The following is an 18979-nucleotide window of genomic DNA, read 5'->3' on the forward strand; positions in this document are numbered from 1 at the left end:
AGTGTAACCCTTTACAATCCCGAAAGTGATTAAAGATTAAAACAGACGACATGTTTCGGCAGTATCGCGCAAGGCGGGTTCTACAGGGCAGTTGAAGGCCGCTCTGCTCGATAAGGCGCCCAGAATCTCGGCCCTTTGTGAGTTGAGTTCTGATTTGTAAGTGTAACAAGGCGATTGAGCGAATCTCACATAGAAGAGCTGATCAGGTGTCAGGTTGAGTCCAGGCATCTGCTCGGTGATATTCTGCTGCTTAGGATCCTCCAGCAGTTCCTTCTTGTGGCTTTGATAGGCCGCAAATGCTAATTGCATTGTAGCGATGTCGAATAAGTGCTGGCTGAGTGCATCGGTCGTCTGGTTCAGGTACTTACTGTAGTGATCCAGAAAGCACTTGACGCGTTCCTCGGTCACACCCTTCGACTGGAAGTTAATATATTCGATGATTTCATGGCCGAGACTCTTACCCAAGCCGCCGTACTTCACGGCGAACGGCAAGTAATCGTGGTAATGTGGTGGTTGCAAAAATTGCACAAAGTAATTGAAGCCCATCAACAAATCCCTCTGCGATTGGATTTCATTGAGCAGTTCTTTAGGTTGACTGCTGATTAATTGATCCATGTGAACAGTGAGCCGTCTAAGATTTATAATAGTCGCAGGAAAACTATCTTCGACTATTTCCAGTTGGCCAATCTCCTGGATTAGGCGATCGGTTAGCGCCTGGACTGAGGTAAGGGGCGCCAAAAGTTGGGATTCCTTGAGCAGCACCTCGTTTCGATTCTCCCAGTCCAACCAGTCGGTTTTGTACAGCTGTCTTCTTAGGCTCTTCCGCAAGTCCTTGACTCCCATCTTTGTTTCCTCACTAAGGTAGGCCTTCAAAATAATTAAATTATAATTATGAATTTAGGTTTTTCGTAAACCACAAGACTTACCGCCAAATAGAGTTTGTTGAAGAGGTACGGCATGACGTTGCGCAGTGTTCTTTCGCAAAAATCTCTTTGCTCAGTGTAGTCTCCAAGTTTGGCATCGAATGAGAACAGCAGCTTCATGGCCAGATAATTGGCCGCAGCCTCAGGATGACGTTTACACACCACATCCATCTTCTCGAGGAACAAATTAAATTCGGATTCACTCTGAGCCCAGGTTTCGTAGGTATTCCACTGTACAGCTGCTACCGCGTCACGGTAGAATGCAAAAACCCCCTCGGTCACTTTTGCAATTTTATCGTCTGGCAGTTGAAAGGTTTTTAAATATCCGCGCATTTGCTGCTCGTCGAATTGGTAGGCGAGAGAAGTGGAATTCGTAATATCCTCTCTATTGCCGAAGAATCCAAAGCCGAGATGCGCCATATGGATGTCCGACGGATAACTATTTGGTGTAGGCTCGAAGATCAGACCTTCAGCCCCGTAATCGAGCAAGTGGCCACTCATTTTGATCCAGCTAAAGTTAGAGGCATTCCAGGTGGCACCATCGACGGCGGGAAAGCCTCCGATCGACCGGATGAGTTGTAGGTAATGTGGATCAGCAGCGGGAAAGGGATGGAGATCAGCCTCCAGACAGGCGTTGTAGAATCTTTGGGCCACCCTAAGTTCGCTGGACACATTGAGGGACTCGGCCAAGTCCGTCCTGGCCAATAATAGTTCCATCTTGCCCAACAGATGTTGCGTTTCAATAAATGGGACACTTTCGTCTTTGGCATTTCCGCAGGCGTACTCATAAAAGTTGTCACACGGATCTACATCCAAGTTCATTAGGGATTTCATGCGGGCCGCATCCAACTCCAGGACCTCACTTTTGGAACTCGGGATTTCGTTACCATCGCCCTTGGGGGAAAATATTAGTATTACCGAGAGGATCAGAAGTCTGACCGAGCCTGGGTATAATTCCATGTTGATCAGATCAACCGATGTGATATGCCTATTTAGTCCGAACTTATAGGCCGACTGTTCGATTCAAAACGAACATGTATACTGTCAGCTCTTTGCAAGACTTACCCATTTTTATATGCTTATACATAGTCGAACACGCCACTTATGGCATGTTTTTTTAACAAATATATTTATATAGAATAACCCACCATCAATTATGTGTGCAAAGAATGAGTGCCTAATCTTTTAGTTTAAATAAGGGGGTAAAGTTTAATTAATAAAATTCTTCTGTATATAATTGTTTCATTGCGATAAGCAACCTGGAAACAGCCAAATAAGAAATCGAGCAATGACGAGGAAAAAAATCTAGAGCACACGAGTGTAAATCTCGCCGTTATCTGAAATATTTCAAACATTTCTTATTAAAATAACTAAAATTCACATACTATTGCAGGGGGGTATTGACCTTCCGTCCGTTGTATTCTACAGCTCCCAAAGCGAAAAGTAATGTAAATTTGCTCCCTAAAAATCAAAATTTTAAATTTTTGTTTAGTAATGTGATTGGTATTCAAAGTAAGATTTACAAGAGAACCATGGCCGTCCGCCAAGTTATTTTTGCTCGTAAATTCCTTAGAAATCGCGGTCATTAAATTTAATTATTTCGTGAATTTCAGGTGTGAGCCCGCTTATCTAGGATATTAGCAACTTTTCTATTTCACATTTGTAACAATTTTTTACCAAAAGATATAACTTTTTTTGGAAAAAATCACACAGGTCTCAGAATCAAGAGCTAGCGAAAAATCTGAACTGCTTTGGCCGGCTGCACGACAAGCGGTTCCATGGTGTAATGGTTAGCACTCAGGACTCTGAATCCTGCGATCCGAGTTCAAATCTCGGTGGAACCTAATTGACATACATTTTTTAGTTTGTTTTTTTTTTTATATTTTAAATTAAGAAATTTGTGATGCGATTTTTTTTGTATATAATTTATATTTTAGCATGCCATATTAACGTGTGTATTTGGATTACGTTTTAAAAGAGCTCAAAAAATGTATATTTTAAAACTATCATTTATGTGTAAATATTTTGTTTATAACTAAAAGAAAAAAGAAAATAACTCTATCTTATAAAAAGCAAAGTAAACAAAATGTTAAATAATTTGTGCCCAATCAGCATTTTGTTTTGTTTGCTGTAGCATGTTTGTGGGCTTTGTCATCACCCCGTCAAGCGGTTCCATGGTGTAATGGTTAGCACTCAGGACTCTGAATCCTGCGATCCGAGTTCAAATCTCGGTGGAACCTGAGCTGAAGATTTTTTTTTTTTTTGTAATTAACAATTGTATTTTTAATTTATCTTAAATTATGTGCTGCATTGATTTGTATGGATTACGTGGTTAATATTATTAAAATAATAAACAAGAAGTATGTGCTTTATATTGGTTCGAGTATGTGCTTGCTGGTTGGTGTCACTACTAAACAGCTGTTTTTTGTTATTATTGTGAATGGTGAAAGTAGATTTTTTGGTATCAGAATATGAAAAATTTAAATAAATATAAATTATATATTCAAATTATAAAAATTATAAAAAAATATCGATTACCTAACGTACCTTTATCGATAGTGTGTTATCGATAGGTTGCAGCCAAAAACGAAGAGGAAGCAGCGCAGTGCATTTATTTTTGCTGCATTTTTGCACTCTGCGCTTTTTTCTGCCCAAATCATTCAGCAAAGCAAAAGTAATTTAATATTCTCTATATATTATGCTCGCCTTGTTTATCGCGTGTGGCCATGGATAGTGTTTACTTTACTCGGTTAGTTTTTTAGTTTCGTTCGTAGCGCCAAAACAAAAATTCTGGACTGCAGCTAGAAAGAGACGGTTGCGCGTTTAATCGGGATCTTGAGATTATGTTGAAGCGCTCGCTGAAAGTCCTAATTGCCGTGGTGTTGAGTTTGATGTTCACCGTTTCGCTGGTAAAGATAGTGCTATTGATTTGGTCCTCGCATCCCACCGCCCCCCACACTGCCCCGCCCCTCCCCACCGTCGACGAATGGCTGGATTCGGAGAACCTTTCGTCCTATAAGCAGTTATTTCGCGATAAAGGTGAGTTCAAAATTTATTATGATTGTTGCCAAATCAATTTATTAAGAGCCATTGCATTATGTCTTATCGTAGGTTTAATGTCGTTGCCTCTGGCTTTTGTTTATATTTTTTATTCGGTGGTGGGGTCGTTTATCTCCCTGTCTCTTTCTTTCCCGCCCACCAAACTTTCGGTACTTTGTTGACGATTTGAGCTTTGAGAGCTTTCTTAACACACGTGCTACTATAAAAACTTGTTGTTTTTTTTTGAGTGCCAAATAAACCGAATCAAAGTCATTTGGTTATGACGTATGTTTAAATAAAAAAAAAAAAAATAATGCTTTATCAGGTTCCACCGAGATTTGAACTCGGATCGCAGGATTCAGAGTCCTGAGTGCTAACCATTACACCATGGAACCTCGCTGATCTTCTGCTTTTCTAAACTGACCTAAAAATATTGCCCAAGTCTCGTAGTTTTTAATGAGTTTATGCGTAATTAGATTTAACTTTTGGCATCAAAGAAATTAAAAAAATAAATAGATAGCAAATTAAAAAAAAAATAATTCGTATAGGTTCTACCGAGATTTGAACTCGGATCGCAGGATTCAGAGTCCTGAGTGCTAACCATTACACCATAGAACCTCTATAAATGTCGCCAGCCAGGTGGCAGTTTTCTAATGAACCTAGCCAACAACTCAACCCCCGAAGATCGGAAAAGAGAAAGTAGCTTACAGAAATTCCCATCTTTTTATAGATCTATTAGAGTTGTTATTGTTCTTTGTTGATTGTCGAAACGCCAAAAGATAATTAAAAACGGTTTTGTTGCTATGGCTAAAAAACTTGATAAACATGTCTTTGAACCCGAGGCGTTGGAATTATTAACCCCCTGTAACCAAAGGGGTCGAAGATGTCAGTAGTCTGAAATATTCCGTTTTATTTTCCAAAGAGTATGTCACATTCTTATTCGATTTAAAAAACTTTCACTAAAGCGTAAAATGTTACGGTATATGAATAAGATAATTTGATTAAAATGGTCATAGTTTTAGCAAAGTTTTATTTTACTAGCTCAACTTTGAAGTGTCGACTTTTTCGCAAATACCTTTTTCACCCATAACTTTTAGAAAAAAGGTAGGTCGAATATAAACTCTAAGCTCAAAAAGCAATTAGGGAAAAAGTGTTCAGCCAGAATATATCGGATACTGGCTGTTTCCTAATAATGAAATAAGCTAATTAAGCACATGGTGCCGTGTCTAATGATAATGTAATTTTAATAAAGCGCGCCAAACAAAAAACAACCTGCTGGATTTGTGAGAGGGTGTGAGATTCAAGCGAAGGGACCCAGGATGCAGCAAAAGCTCCTTTCTCCGAATTTGGACCTCGGGAATCTTCGGCTCCCCTCGCAGGACACGAGCGTTTTCTGTGTCACTCGGGTTCGGTTTTCTTTTCGGAGTTCGGCTTTCGGTATAAAATCAATCGTAAATGTCCTTAAATGCTCAGTTTTGGTTTTACTTTGAGGCGCGCTGGTTTCACATTTCCAAACGCCTGGGAAACCGCCGCGTTTTTCCCCCGTTTTTCTTTGGTACAACAGCAAAAACAAATACTACAAAAAAAAATAAAGAGAAAACGGCAAAAACAGAAACAGATAAAACCAATAACAAGGCTAATATAAATGGCCGAAAAACGCCAAAAGTTATGATTTGTTGAGTTACATCGCGTTCAGTTTTTGCCCATATTTTACCTCACTTTTCCGTTTTTCCACGCAAAAGTTGTCAAAACATTTCGTGACAACGAGGACAATACGGCCACGAAAAAGAGCCCTAACCTACATAGGGCAGCACGTGTTTTCATTTGAAATACCCGTCCATTGAGACACCCACTCAAAGCTAATGATCCATAGCTAATCTCTGCTAATACGCACTGGGTTGGGTCCCAAATTAATGCATGCAGAAAGCAAATTTCGCGCCGAACAATTTTCCACATTTTGGCATATTAATTTTTTATTGTTGGCGTGAAATGGGGGGGAGTGAATTATACCCCCTCTTCATCACACTTCAGTGCGCAGCCATTTTATAGGTCTCCAACCTCCACCAGGACTTGCCTCCGTTGTGTTTTCGGCTCGTGTGTTCCATTATCCTATCCAAATAAACTGACTGACTCATCTTCAGTTTGTTCAATGTGTGTGCACAGCGAAATGTTTCGCAATTAAAGCGTGAATATTTGGGAAGGAAATGTTCTAAAAATCGAATTAAAAATATTACAAAAATTTGAGATTTTTGAAGTTTTAATAGGCTATTATGATATTATTTTTAAAAATCTTCAGAATATTAAAAAGGTTAGGGATGTGAATTTATAATAGACAATTTTCACTTCCAAAAAATAAAGGTATATTTATATTTAATTTTTACAGGTCAATTGGACAATTATTGTATAATATTTATTTTATTTCTAATTTTGATAAAATTTTCTTTTCGTTTACCCTGTGATTTTTTTTCTTTTTTTTTTACTTTAACTGCCATTGGCTTTCATCGTTGCTGTGGTTATTATTTTTTTTTTTTTTGGCTCGGACAGTTCGGCTTGCTCATAAAGAATTAATTGGCAATTAATTTTGATGACACTCCTCCACCAACTCCTTCCATTACGCACTTGACCATGTCCATGTCCACTCGCATTCTTGCTGTCGCTCCTACCATTTTCCTCCATTTTCCCCTCGCAATTTTCCTCTTCTACACACGCGTTTAACCTTTAAATCGCATTTACTTTTGACCTGCATATTAATTAATGAGTTAACGGCACGAGAGGAAAAAAAGGTCTTGTGCGGTCAATTATGCATAAAGTGCCATTTGGGGAATGATTTGTATTATATGTATGTGTTTAATTTGTTTGGGGTCAGGTCAGTCCTTAGTTGTCCAACCTGTACTTACATAATGCTTGTGGAATTTATAAAGAATTATAAACAGACGGAACAAACTAAGAATACAAAACAAAAGACGTGTGTTCCCAGGTGCTAAAATTAGTGGATTACGTTATCTGATCAAACTAAAAATAATATCACTATTTAAAGCAAATTTATACAAAAACCTTTAAAAATAAAAAAAGTAAACTTTCTCAGGTTCCACCGAGATTTGAACTCGGATCGCAGGATTCAGAGTCCTGAGTGCTAACCATTACACCATGGAACCGCGCTGATCACGGGCGGCCAAATCGCTCACTTCGATTTCCGGTGCCAAAAGCAGACGGCAAAAGAAAGTTGATAGAGCTGAGATAGGCAAAAATAAAAGATTAAGGGCCGGTTTCTCGAGTCCCGGCTAACATTTCTCGAACAGATAAAGTCCCTGCTAAGGCATTTTGGCTTTCTCGAGCACCAATGTGAGAGCTAACTTTGACAGGGACTCGGAGTCCCTGTTAAGCGTTTTCGGCTCGATAGAATGACAGCTGATTTCCCAAAGCCAACTATGAAGAAGAAACGAAATCACAGCTGACTTTTCCTTTGAATTATACCCAAAAATAATCGAAGCAAGCCATTTTTTGCGCTTCACAGCACAATTCTGTGCGTTAACAGCACTCTGTAATTGTTTCTCGTTCAGATAAATTAAAGTAGTCGAGAAAGCGGATTTGCTTTTACGAACAGTTTATCTGGTATTTAAGTTTTTCGAACAGATAGCTATCAGGGACTTTGACAGGGACTCGAGAAACCGGCCCTAAGGGCCGGTTTCTCGAGTGCCGGCTAACATTTCTCGACCAGATAAAGTCCCTGCTAAGGCATTTTGGCTTTCTCGAGCATAAATGTGAGAGCTAACTTTGACAGGGACTCGGAGTCCCTGTTAAGCGTTTTCGGCTCGATAGAATGACAGCTGATTTCCCAAAGCCAACTAGAAGAAGAAACGAAATCACAGCTGATTTTTCCCTTGAAATATACCCAAACAGCTGATGAAATAATCGAAGCACGCCATTTTTTGCGCTTTACAGCACAATTCTGTGCGTTAACAGCGCTCTGTAATTGTTTCTCGTTCAGATAAATTAAAGCAGTCGAGAAAGCCGATTTGCTTTTACGAACAGTTTATCTGGTCTTTAATTTTTTCGAACGGATAGCTATCAGGGAATTTGACAGGGACTCGAGAAACCGGCCCTAAATCGCTGTAAAGCAAACATTTGCATATTTCCATAAAGACCGAAATGCGAGTCGAACGAAATTGGTTGCCCAATCGAAGGGGGAAAAACAGGAAGGAAAAGGCAAGAAAGTGGAGAAGATTCGGAAGCATTTAGTTTGTGCGACAAAAAGAGGAAATAATTGTTTGGTAAACATTGACCAATGTCCGTCGAAGGCGGAGAAAGCAAACAAAAATATTTCCATTTATTCGTTTGCAGGCCGAAAACCATTTTTGGGTTTCCTTTTCTTTTTTGTTTCATTCCGGCTTGCAAGGAAATTAAAAGGAAATTGCGCTTGTTTTGTCGTGGAAAAGGGGTGGTGGGTGGTGGGGGTTAGGAGGCGGTTTGTATGGAGTATGCGGCTGAGCAAATTAAAAGGTTTTTATACCCCAACTGAGAGCCTGCGGAGACTCGCAAGCAGTTAAAAATGACACAAGTGCCAAGAGACAGAACACAAAACCAAAAAAAAAATAATAAAGCAGACAGCAGGAACAACAACAAAGACACCAAAACGGCAACAAGAAAAACCAAGAAAAGCAACAAACATGTAAGGCAGGCAAGAACAACAAGGGGTACACATGTGCAAATAACAAGAGGCCTCATTGTGGCTCCCTCCCTCTCGCTTGCACTCACTTACATTTCACTTTCTCCTCTCCCACCCTCTCTATCGTTCGCTCTCCCTCTAACACACACCCTTCCTGCACATCCCTCTCTCTTTCCCGGGTGCTGTAACAGTTGCAACTGTTTTTGTTATGTAGGCCAAAGATGTCAGGGCGGAAAACCGCCTCCTTTGTGTTGCCATCCCTCTTGCACACACACTATCTACAGTGAATCCTCTATAAATATGCTCACTAAGTTTATATATATTTTATCCTGATCCGTTAATGGATTTTTCGGATCTCTTCAAAAGGAATAGGTTTATTAACACCATATAGAACAAATACAAATTATTATAAGTTTAAATTTTTTTTGAATTGTTACCAAACATTTTTAAGGTACAAATGATAAAGAAAAAAAACTTTCGTGAACTCTTTGGTATTTTAGAATTAAAAGTTGATAGCTTTTATTAAATTCTATAAAAAAATGTACTTTAATCTGGATCTACGGTTAGTCTTGTGAGCCTTAAAATTGTTTTAGGATTGTTTTCAAAATCCATTGGTTTTCTATGATTTCCTTGTTTTATTTGATAGGCATAGGTATCACAACTTTTAGTTCTAGAAATGGAATTTCGACTGTACCTATCTATTATGCGTCTCTTCAGCGCTGGCGGCGCTCTTCTGCGGTTAGTTATCATTATTGCCATGGCCCTCGACAGCATTTTGTGGCATATCCTTCTCGTAGCTTTTGTTTTTGTCGCATTTGTCAGCCACAATTATTATAATGCAGCAGCCAAGTTTCCCAACATCTCGTTTCGGCTTTAGCCGTCTCCTTCTTGGCGAAATTATCATATTGTTGGTTGCTTTTGTTGCGTCCTTGAATGAACAAACAAAGCGTGTGGGGAGAAACAAAAAAACATTTGCGCATTTCAACGCAAAAGATTATTTTCAACTTGCATAACACAGCGGCGGAGAGCAACAAAAAAGTGAGCCAAAGAAAATGAAAAACAGTTTAGAACTGACTTTATGGGAAATGGAAAAGGATGTCTTATTTGGTAATACCCTGGAAATAATTTAAGCTAATTTAAAATGGTCCAACATTTAAATTTATGGGAGTCAAGATCAATTTTCAAATTTTTATAGCCTACTTTTAGGCATCAGAGCTTAACAATTTTTTTATTTCCAAACTAATTGCAGTATAAAATGAATGAGATTCCCATTAGTTTTTCTAATTTTTTGTTTTTGCCCAATATACTCCCCTATCCGCGGTACCAAAAACTTTGCCGCAGTCTCTCCATCTCGCCGCATTTCCCCTCGCAGCCTGAGTCATTCTCCATCTGCGACTTTTCCGGCCTCAACTCATTCCTGCATCCCCCCGCGAATCCTCGCCCCTCTTTCTCCCTGCACTGGGCATTAACATAAAGTACGCATTTCGACCCGGCTTTGCACTAAAGAAATTTGTAGTCATAAAAGTTTCAGTATCATGCCTATATTTGACTCTACTCGTATCTTCGACCTGAGAACTCAAGAACCCCCCGGACTTATGACAACTTATGGTTAGCATAGGCCTGACTTGTCCTTTTTGTTGCTTGCCTCGTCTATTTTTTACTTGGTTTCTTTTTTTGGCCGACTCGTAAAACAACAAAATATGGCATGAGCCAACATTTACTTTACACGCAAGACAAAAAGCGAAAAAAGGAAGGGGAAATGGTAAATGAAGGGCAGATTGGACATGCACTATGAACAATTAAATTATTGAATTTCAATCAATTTCCAATAAGTGAAACTTATGAGAGAAATAAGGAAATTTATGTAAAATCTTATTTAGCATACGTTATTTAAAAAATTTAAATATTTTTAAAGTAATAAAATTTATAAAAATATACAAATTTGGAAATAAAAAAAAAAACAAATATATTAAAGTCCCTATTATTTTACCTAGCAAATTGTATTGTAAATCGTATTTTTATTGACTTTAATTGACTAAAAAAACATTTTTTTAGTTAACAAAATTCTATACTTTTTCCCTAATTTCAGTGCTAGTTTTTCTGTCAGTGTGTGTGGGCCTTTTGATGACCCAAAGCAAATGAACAGCTCACTTTCATTACAAATTCCGACAGTAAACACACACGAACGCAGACAAACAAATGCCCAGACACACAGAGAAAGTTTTGTCAGCTCGCATTACCAGACATCTCGCACACAGGAGCAGGACCCTCACACACACACACTCACACTAACACAAATCGCATATCGGTTGGGTAAACAAAAACAAAAATGGCGCCATCAATGGCCACCTTTCCCACGATGATGATGATAATAATCATCATCATCTTCGAGCTTCGAGTTTCGAGAAGCTGCCTTCGGCTGCTGTTACGAAATTATTGACCGAAAGGGGGATGCCGCATAATTTTCGCTCACGTTTTTGCCCCACTGTCAATGTCGAGAGTGCCATCAATAAATATTGGCCCTGTCCATGCTTGGTCAGAGGTTTTTCCATTCGGGCCCACGAATCAAGATGGGTGACTTTTGCACATCGATGTGGCAGCCAGCGACAGGATTTGATTGCCCACTGGAAATGGGAAAGGGATTATAGCGAAGATGGCTAAGATTTAGATTGTAGATAGTTGAAGATTCCTTAAAGAGTTTTGTAGGGCTTTAAGTAGAAGCATCAAATGATCCTCTTTTTAATATTATTTACCTGAATATAACAGCGCGAAAAAAATGTATAATAATAAATAGGTAATAATTCAAATTAATTAAAAAAAAATTTATTGAAAACACTTGAAACACTTATCTCTTGAATTGATTTTCGTTCATTGGAAAATACATTTTCTACTTTTCCTGAAAGCTTTTACTATTTTATCAGTTTTTGTCCCGTCGACTGCAAAGTTGCTTGTTTATTATCCCTGTCGAGATGGCACGCGCAAATCGTTTGTAGTTTTTATTGAGCTGTTCTCAGCAATTTCTCTTCGGAGAGGGTCATAGCCCCCTCTCTCCACTTTCTTTCAGTCCTATCTACTATCTCCTCGCACGTCTCACACACTTGACTGTAATTGAGTCTCAGCTGTGTAAATAAACATCGCGCAACTATATAGAAAAGGGAGAAAACGAGGAAAACAGCACACGCAACTTGGGTAGATTCGAGGTATATGTATACTAGATCTGGAATAGTTGTCCTTGCCAGGTCAACAGCAAGTAGCTTTTGTCTCTGATCCACTGGAAAAATAGGAACTCTGTTATCTTGTAATATTAAAATTTAAAAATATGGAAATAAATCGAAAAATTCCATGGGATTTCCCATACTACAATAAATCTTAATTATTTATTATTTTCTTTCAGTGTCCTTACTTTTGTTGCTCCTTGCACTTTCAATTTAATGACAGCAATTTGAGGCAGGCCAAAGGGAGGGGGGATGGGAGGTTTAGTGTTTACAATGCCATCAAATGCTCCCAGTTTTCCCTCGTTTTTCCCCAACTTTTCCCCCTTTTTCCCAAGGATGTAGATCGATGGTGTTGTTGTTTCGTTGCCACTGTCATTTGGCACTTGCCACTTGAAAATGTGTTTAAAATTAAGACTGCAGGGGGTCGAAAGGGAGGAGACTTTTCCTGCCAGCTAATGGCGGTCATGAAGGCACTGGATTAGAGGAAAATGGGGAGGGGAAATAGAGCGAATAAACTTTCATTTTGATTTAAGCTTTTGGCAAGTTTCATATATATTTTCTTGGCAGACAAAGAGAGAAAATTACTGCAAAATTAGAGAAGAAAATACGTAAAAGAGGAAAAGCGGAAAGGAAACTTGCAAAAATTATAATGCAGCTTACAGTGCGTTTCTTTATTCGAAAACCAGTGAGCGAATCTCATTAAAAATACAAATATTTGAATATTAAATAAATATTACATAATATTTTAAAGTTTTACTTTAAAATAATTTATTTAAATTAACCAAAGATATTTTAAAGTTATTTTTGTAGATCTCTGATACTTACAGTTTCGTACCGTAGTGCTATCGCCTAATTTCGCTTCTGCCAACTTTAATTTTTTAGTTTCCTCAAGGCATTTATTCCATTCCATTATAATTTTCAACTTGTTCCTTTTTTACAATTTGCGTTTATTGTGTTGAGCGTTTTTTTATATTTTTTTCAATAAAACTTTTACCGAACTTATGCAAAAAGTGTATATATCCAAGGTTTTGTTAGCCAGAGCCACGCCCCCCGCCTCCGTCAACTGCTGTCGGCCGTTAGTAATCCGCAGCTATGCATGAAATATGTCAAAACTTTCCGGACAAAACTTTTTTAATAAATTAAAATTTACAAAATAACACAAAACAAAAGAAGGCGTTGAAAAAAAATCGAAAAAGGCCGTGACAAACATGACTTAGCCATTTAGGTTGTGAACGGGCCAGATATATTCAAAAGGTGCAGTAATCGGAACGTTAAGTGCGAATAGGAAGTGAGATCATAATGTGGTCGCCCGAATCGGAAATAAATTCCATTGCCATGGCCACCACAATGCGCCATTCGCAGTCCTCGTCCTCAGGTGAGTTCGGTGATAACAAATGGGATGGGCTGAGCCACCGGTACTGTGGTACTGGGTACCGGGTGCATCAAATTCAAATTCGGTTTCTTTATTTGACTTTGGCTAATGCGGCGTATGCGCAATATGGCACTCAATCTCAAGTGCTTCCGTTTCCGCTTCCCCCAAGCAGCTCAAACGGTGCACAGAAAACAAAACTCTTGAATATTGTTGAAAAAGAAATATATTTATGATGAAATTAAAACATTTAAATACAAATATATTTTAATAAATCTTTCTCCGATTTTGTAAACCCCTATAAACCTGTTTATGAAGTATGCAATAATATTTTAATAACATATTTTCCATTCATTTAGCAATCTATTTTAAATATTAAGGCATAATATTATTCAGAATTTTTCCCCGTGAACCTTCTGGAAAAAACCAGCTTAACCTTCGCATTGAGCCCCACATGTGCAATCGGGGTTCGTTTTTCCTACTCCTAATTAAAACGAAAGTCAAGTGCGGTTCTAGCTGGTTTTTCCCATTCGTGGGTTGGCTTGATATCGCTTGCATGCCAATGACATAACCCCCAGAAAAGGGGGTAATTCTGGGCTGAAGAGGGGGACAGGGGCCTAGGACCTCCTGAAAGCCAGTCCGAAATGCAAAACGCAAATGGCCAGCAAAGTGCTCTTATGCACGTAATGTGTAAGCGGTTTTTGGGGGTGGGGAAAGGCCTAAGTCTGACCGCAGTTATAGACAGAGAAATTGAAATGGCAAAGAGCGAGCCAAATGATGCAACATCTGCAGTGTTTGGCCAAGGGAAATTCGAAACCGATTGCAGGTATATAAATAAATTTAAAAACATTAAATAGGAAAGAAATTAGTTTTATAATAAAATAAATTGGTCTACCAGACAACAACGAATAACTTGCCTTTTAAATTAAACCAACAAATTGAAATTGCGTTAAAAATCGTATAAAAAGCGAGTCAGCTTTATGTCGAAGGGATAAGCCTTGAAACCTCATTAATGACAGCTTTCAGCCTGATTGTCCACTCAAATTCTGATGGCTGACAACTGATAGGATTAATTGGCGTTTTTTAATTCCATTTCATCGACTGAAAAGGAATGATTGCATTAATGCACTTCCAATGTTTCCTTTTCGGGCAATTAAGCGATGTCAATAAGTGTCATTGCGGGTTCAAAAGCTGAAAAATCATTTTTACTTCGCTGTGGTGTATTCCCAGCTTTCAGATTTTATGTGATTTTAACTGATACGACTAGTTTAAAGAAATTTTTTTTAAATAATGCACAAACTCATATCAATTTCATATCAATTAGGGTAGTATTTATTCAATGGTGATTTTTGTTGTTTAATTCTATTTTATTGCTGAGTATTTGTAATAGAAATAATATTTTTGAGCATAAATAAATAAATTTAATTATATAAGCGATAAATTTTATTTTATTTTCATAAACCTATTCTGTGCTTATTGTTTTTATTCCGCAGTGAATTTATTACATGAACCACTCTGATTTATTCCCACAAATTCCGTTCGCCTTTAAAACTTTTCAAGTGAAATATGTGCAATAAGTTAATTTTTTTTCCGCATAAACCATTTCAACGCAGGACCTTCAACGATTGCCCACACAGATACACACACCTGCAGTGACACTCACACAAACGCACATGAATACAAATGCGAACTCGAAACTCCAATTGGCAAATGCCAAAGTGTTGCAGCTTCGTTCGTGTAAATTTGTTTATGCGAATTTTCATGTTGCCAGTGCGCGAAAGAGAGAGAGACCCCAATGGAAGGTAGCGGGAGTGCGAAAGGGAAGGGGTGGTATCCTGCTAATGTATGCATGTGTGCGAGCCTAGGCAAGCAAATATTCCATGTTCAACCTGCGTTTTCCGAATTTCCATACCCTCGTGCAGAGCCTAACAATTGTGAGCAGGTGTTTGCTTTCCACAGAGGAAAACCTTTTACACCCCACGGGAATTCATGAATAAAGTATAGCCTGGCTTAGTTTCTAGTCAGTTATTACTGGAGGGTTATATAAATATTGCTAGAAACAAACACAAGGCAAATTTAAAAATGTTGAAAAATCAGTTATTAAATTAACTGAATTATACAATTTTAACACCATCAGTGGCTTATCCAGGATTTGTGTTTAGTGGGTGTGATTTCAATACAAATATTTTGTTGCATACTTTTTGAATACCACAATCCCTTTAAATTTTTACCCACGTTGATCCGCGCATTAAAACTATTTACAATGTCCTTATTATTTAAACCAAAATATATTTTTAACCAAAATACATTATTATAATTTTATGCTCTAAAAAGCTCAAGTTTTTGTAGGTATAGGGTATTTTATCTGCCTAATATAAGCAGTTGGAACTGCCTATTTCTACCCTTTCTCTGTTTTGCCTTTCGGGCCATTAATTGCCCGGGCCCCAGAGAAAAGCTTTCCATTGCAATCTATGCAGTCTGTGCTGATGGCAGTTGGCAAATGTTTTCTGCCACGTTTGCCACACATACATATACCTGTACACCTATATATATATACAGGTAACGGTTACCTAAACCAATTCATGTTTGCGGTTTCACCCCCCGGAAAGCCCCTTCGTCCACTAAGTGCAACATTAATACTTTGGCATTATGGTTTTAACCCAATTTGGCTTCTCTTTACCCAGTTAGATGCAGCCAAAGCAAAAAATAATCCGAAAAAAAGTCGAGAATCAGAGGTAAAAGTTGCAGGCTCATGTCAGTGTATTTTTCACTGCTTTTCAGTGGGCGTGTCGGTGGGATTCCCCGCCCCGCGAGTGTGTGTGGGTGTGCATTAAAGTTGCAAATTGCTTTTTGTGGATTTTCACGTATAAGGTCGAGGGGAAAATGCAGTTTTCCGCCTGCCAGCTAGGAACAAAAAGGCGGAGTGCTTAATTAAATTGCCCGAAACAGACGAGAAATCAAATAACGAAACTATGGAAACTACGATTATGGTATGTGCGGCAGCCAGCAAATTTTGATTAAGTTCAGGCCTGGTTGAGCCTTAAATTAATGAATAAATAATGGAATTTATGCCATCCCGAACCGGAAGTAGGTTAAGGGTTTTTTGGCGGGCATTCGCCTGCAGTTATTTGCATAACCATTGTGCAAATGCATTTGTATGGCATAAATTTCCGTTGATAGCCTGCACAGCAATGACTTTTAATTCACCAATCGAAATAGCATTTGAATATGCATTTTGTCGACGCTTGCCTGAAATTATGTCACACAATTGTGATTTTCCATATTAAAGTCGGGGCTCTTTAAAGTATACAAAAACTGAGATAGGAGGTTGCTTAACAATATATTCGAATTCCATTAATTAAACAACTAAAAACTATGTTCACTTGTTAAACTAAGAAAATTCCATTTATTTTCCTCGCTCTATTATTATAGAATATTTATAGCCAAGCAATTATTGTGAATTTTCAGCATTCCAATTTATTTTAACAAAATGAAATTTAATTACCATTGAACATAACATTCCTACCCCAAAAATCCCCTCTGCTTTCGATTGCAGTTCTCTCACTTAATTGTAAATCGATAAATTGCAAAAATGCAACCGCAATTCATGTCTGGAGAATTTCAAGAATTTATTTCTCACTTCCCTCTCGCATTTCTGGGTGTGAATAATGCTCCTGGCTGATGATTTTTCCTTTTTTCCTCTGCATTTGTGGTTTTCTAATGCAGCCAAAGAACCCGCAGTGCCGAATGTTGCCAACATCCTTGCCCCATTCGGGATCCCATCGGCAACAGCTGCTGCTGCCAAGAGGCACTCAAATTAAGCGACATTTAATGTCACACCGCCTTGATGAGGGGATGGTGGAAAAGAAGGGGGTGTGGTTAGAGGGGGCGTAGATGGGGATGGGGATGGATATACCCCCCATATGCAAGTGAGTGGCAAACATCTGTTTGCCATCAAAGTTGTGCCATGCGGCTTGTGCGGGCTGCCCGCATGCAAAGGATACAAGTTTGCATCCTTGCCACAAAAATGTAAAGCATCCTTGCCAAAAAAAGGGAAGGAGGCGAACAAAAAGGGGGAAAAGGGTTAGGAGACAAAGGTGAGCTATGTAGACAGGTGCAACAGCTGCGGTTGGTTTCACGATGGCCAAAAGAAGCTTCAAGTCAGAGGTGCAAGATGAGACCACCTGTCTAGCTTTTATCCTTTCGCCTTTTAAAATGCATTAGAAAAAAAATCTTAAATAGGTGAACAAGGAAATTATTACAACTAAGATGGTTTCGATAGAAATTATAAACCTTTAAGTTATTCAGAGTACCAAAACCTTATGGAAACCATTAAATATATTTTTCAAAACATTCTACTTAATTGTAAAATTTCCATCCTAATTAATAAAACATCGTAATGACTTTGGTTCTTAGGAAATTCTATAATTTAAAATATTTAAACTATAAACTAAAAATATTTCCACGGTGTTTTCATTTTCTCCCCATTACTTAATAGTTTTTCCCCCCGCTTTCAAAGCTTTTCCTTGCCTTTTTCTGCCCACTTTTTTCTTGTCGCCTGCCAACGAGGCAGTCATCCTCTGTCTGAGATTCTCAGCTGTGGCATCATTTGCAGGCAATTGCCAAGGCAACACTTTTCCCCTCCTCAGCTGTTCGCTTTTTTCCAAATGCCTGCCCCAAGTGTGAGTGTTTAAAAATTTTATTGCAACGCTCATTTTGTCTGTCCAGGCTTAGGTAAACTGCACCTGGGGGCAGGGGAACTATGTGATGATGGCTTCTTTTCCTGCACTTCCGCTGTCTGCGCCCCTGTCACTTTCTCTGGGCCTGTCCTTTTATCCTTTTATCCTGACTTGCTGTCTCCATTGCCGCCTTTCCCCCGGAGGCCAAGGCTCTGCAAATTTCCGAGTGTGTGTGTTTGCCGAAATGTTTTTCCAAATAAATGAAATTGTTCTCTGGCCAGAGAAAGTTGGGTATCCCCATTTAGAGATACAAGCCAGATTTGAGACAGATTTTTTGGGGTTTACCGTAGGTGTTTGGACTTTTCCTAAAGGCTTAATTTTGGGCTTTTATTTTAACTTGAGATTTTAGTTTAGGGGCATATTTTAAGTGCTTAATGGTTTCAAAATTCAAATCAAGTGTTAGAGTAAAACATACAAAGCCTAATTTATGGTAATTATAAACTTATCTGAATTTCAATTACTCAAGAAATGGGTAAATATTATGTAAACACATCATATTTCCACATTCATCTGCAATTGAGTCGCATATATAAGTATTTTGGCTACAGATTCTGCCTAAATTGCGAAATTTATATTGAAGGCAGGCAGCGGGGATATGAGTTGAAAGGATGTGGGAATCCTGCGACGAGGGAGACCATAAAGGGGGGAAGAGGTGAGCACAGCTTGCCGTAAGGACACTTGGGAGCCAGCACGGAGAAAAACAGCGAGACAGAGAAAAACAGAGAGAGAGTGAGAGGGATGCCTGCTTTCGTTTGTGTGCCTACACTGCGTATACGTAATTTGCCGAGACTGTTGCCAAAGTGGCATTTGAATTTATGCCGCCACTTGAGGCAAGTGTGGCAAGCCCAGGGTGAGTGCTCCTGCATTCGTATGAGTTTCCCTACACTTATACATTATACATATATATTTATATATATATATATGTGTATATGTTCTTGCTGCAAAGCAGAGAGTGCGCTTTATTTTAAATTAAATATGCAAATATTCCTCGCACCCACATCTTTCGCTACTGCCACTTGTTTCCTTGT

The 18979-nt window shown here is 38.6% G+C and overlaps 2 protein-coding genes and 5 non-coding genes across 11 annotated transcripts in view; 3 read left to right on the forward strand and 4 right to left on the reverse strand.

Moving 5' to 3' along the window:
• LOC108065918 (neprilysin-1-like) overlaps positions 1–18979 on the reverse strand; it is a 20439-nt gene continuing 1460 nt past the window's right edge. Inside the window, exons 2-4 of one of the 3 annotated variants that reach the window (XM_070211522.1) lie at positions 927–1817; positions 369–867; positions 1–299 (exon numbers count right to left, since the gene is read on the reverse strand). In XM_070211522.1, coding sequence (XP_070067623.1) covers positions 37–299; positions 369–867; positions 927–1757 — 1593 coding nt within the window. In that variant the 5' untranslated portion in view covers positions 1758–1817 and the 3' untranslated portion in view covers positions 1–36. Of the gene's footprint in view, positions 868–926; positions 1818–18979 lie in introns of all 3 variants that reach the window. The other 2 variants (XM_070211526.1, XM_017154180.3) reach the window with 2 other exon arrangements.
• On the forward strand, positions 2696–2767 carry TRNAQ-CUG (transfer RNA glutamine (anticodon CUG)). Its single transcript has one exon. It is a non-coding gene; the product is annotated as a tRNA-Gln (tRNA).
• TRNAQ-CUG (transfer RNA glutamine (anticodon CUG)) lies at positions 3092–3163 on the forward strand. The gene has a single exon. It is a non-coding gene; the product is annotated as a tRNA-Gln (tRNA).
• LOC108065998 (apoptosis-resistant E3 ubiquitin protein ligase 1) overlaps positions 3540–18979 on the forward strand; it is a 25206-nt gene continuing 9766 nt past the window's right edge. For 2 of the 3 annotated variants that reach the window (XM_017154305.3, XM_017154308.3), the window contains exon 1: positions 3540–3962. In XM_017154305.3, the coding sequence (XP_017009794.2) occupies positions 3767–3962 (196 nt within the window). In that variant the 5' untranslated portion in view covers positions 3540–3766. Of the gene's footprint in view, positions 3963–13061; positions 13219–18979 lie in introns of those variants that run through there. The other variant, XM_017154310.3, reaches the window with a different exon arrangement.
• On the reverse strand, positions 4286–4357 carry TRNAQ-CUG (transfer RNA glutamine (anticodon CUG)). The gene has a single exon. It is a non-coding gene; the product is annotated as a tRNA-Gln (tRNA).
• TRNAQ-CUG (transfer RNA glutamine (anticodon CUG)) lies at positions 4509–4580 on the reverse strand. Its single transcript has one exon. It is a non-coding gene; the product is annotated as a tRNA-Gln (tRNA).
• On the reverse strand, positions 7046–7117 carry TRNAQ-CUG (transfer RNA glutamine (anticodon CUG)). The gene has a single exon. It is a non-coding gene; the product is annotated as a tRNA-Gln (tRNA).

The sequence above is a fragment of the Drosophila takahashii genome, chromosome 2L (genome assembly GCF_030179915.1).
Source record: "Drosophila takahashii strain IR98-3 E-12201 chromosome 2L, DtakHiC1v2, whole genome shotgun sequence".
NCBI classification, from domain to species: Eukaryota; Metazoa; Arthropoda; class Insecta; order Diptera; family Drosophilidae; genus Drosophila; species Drosophila takahashii.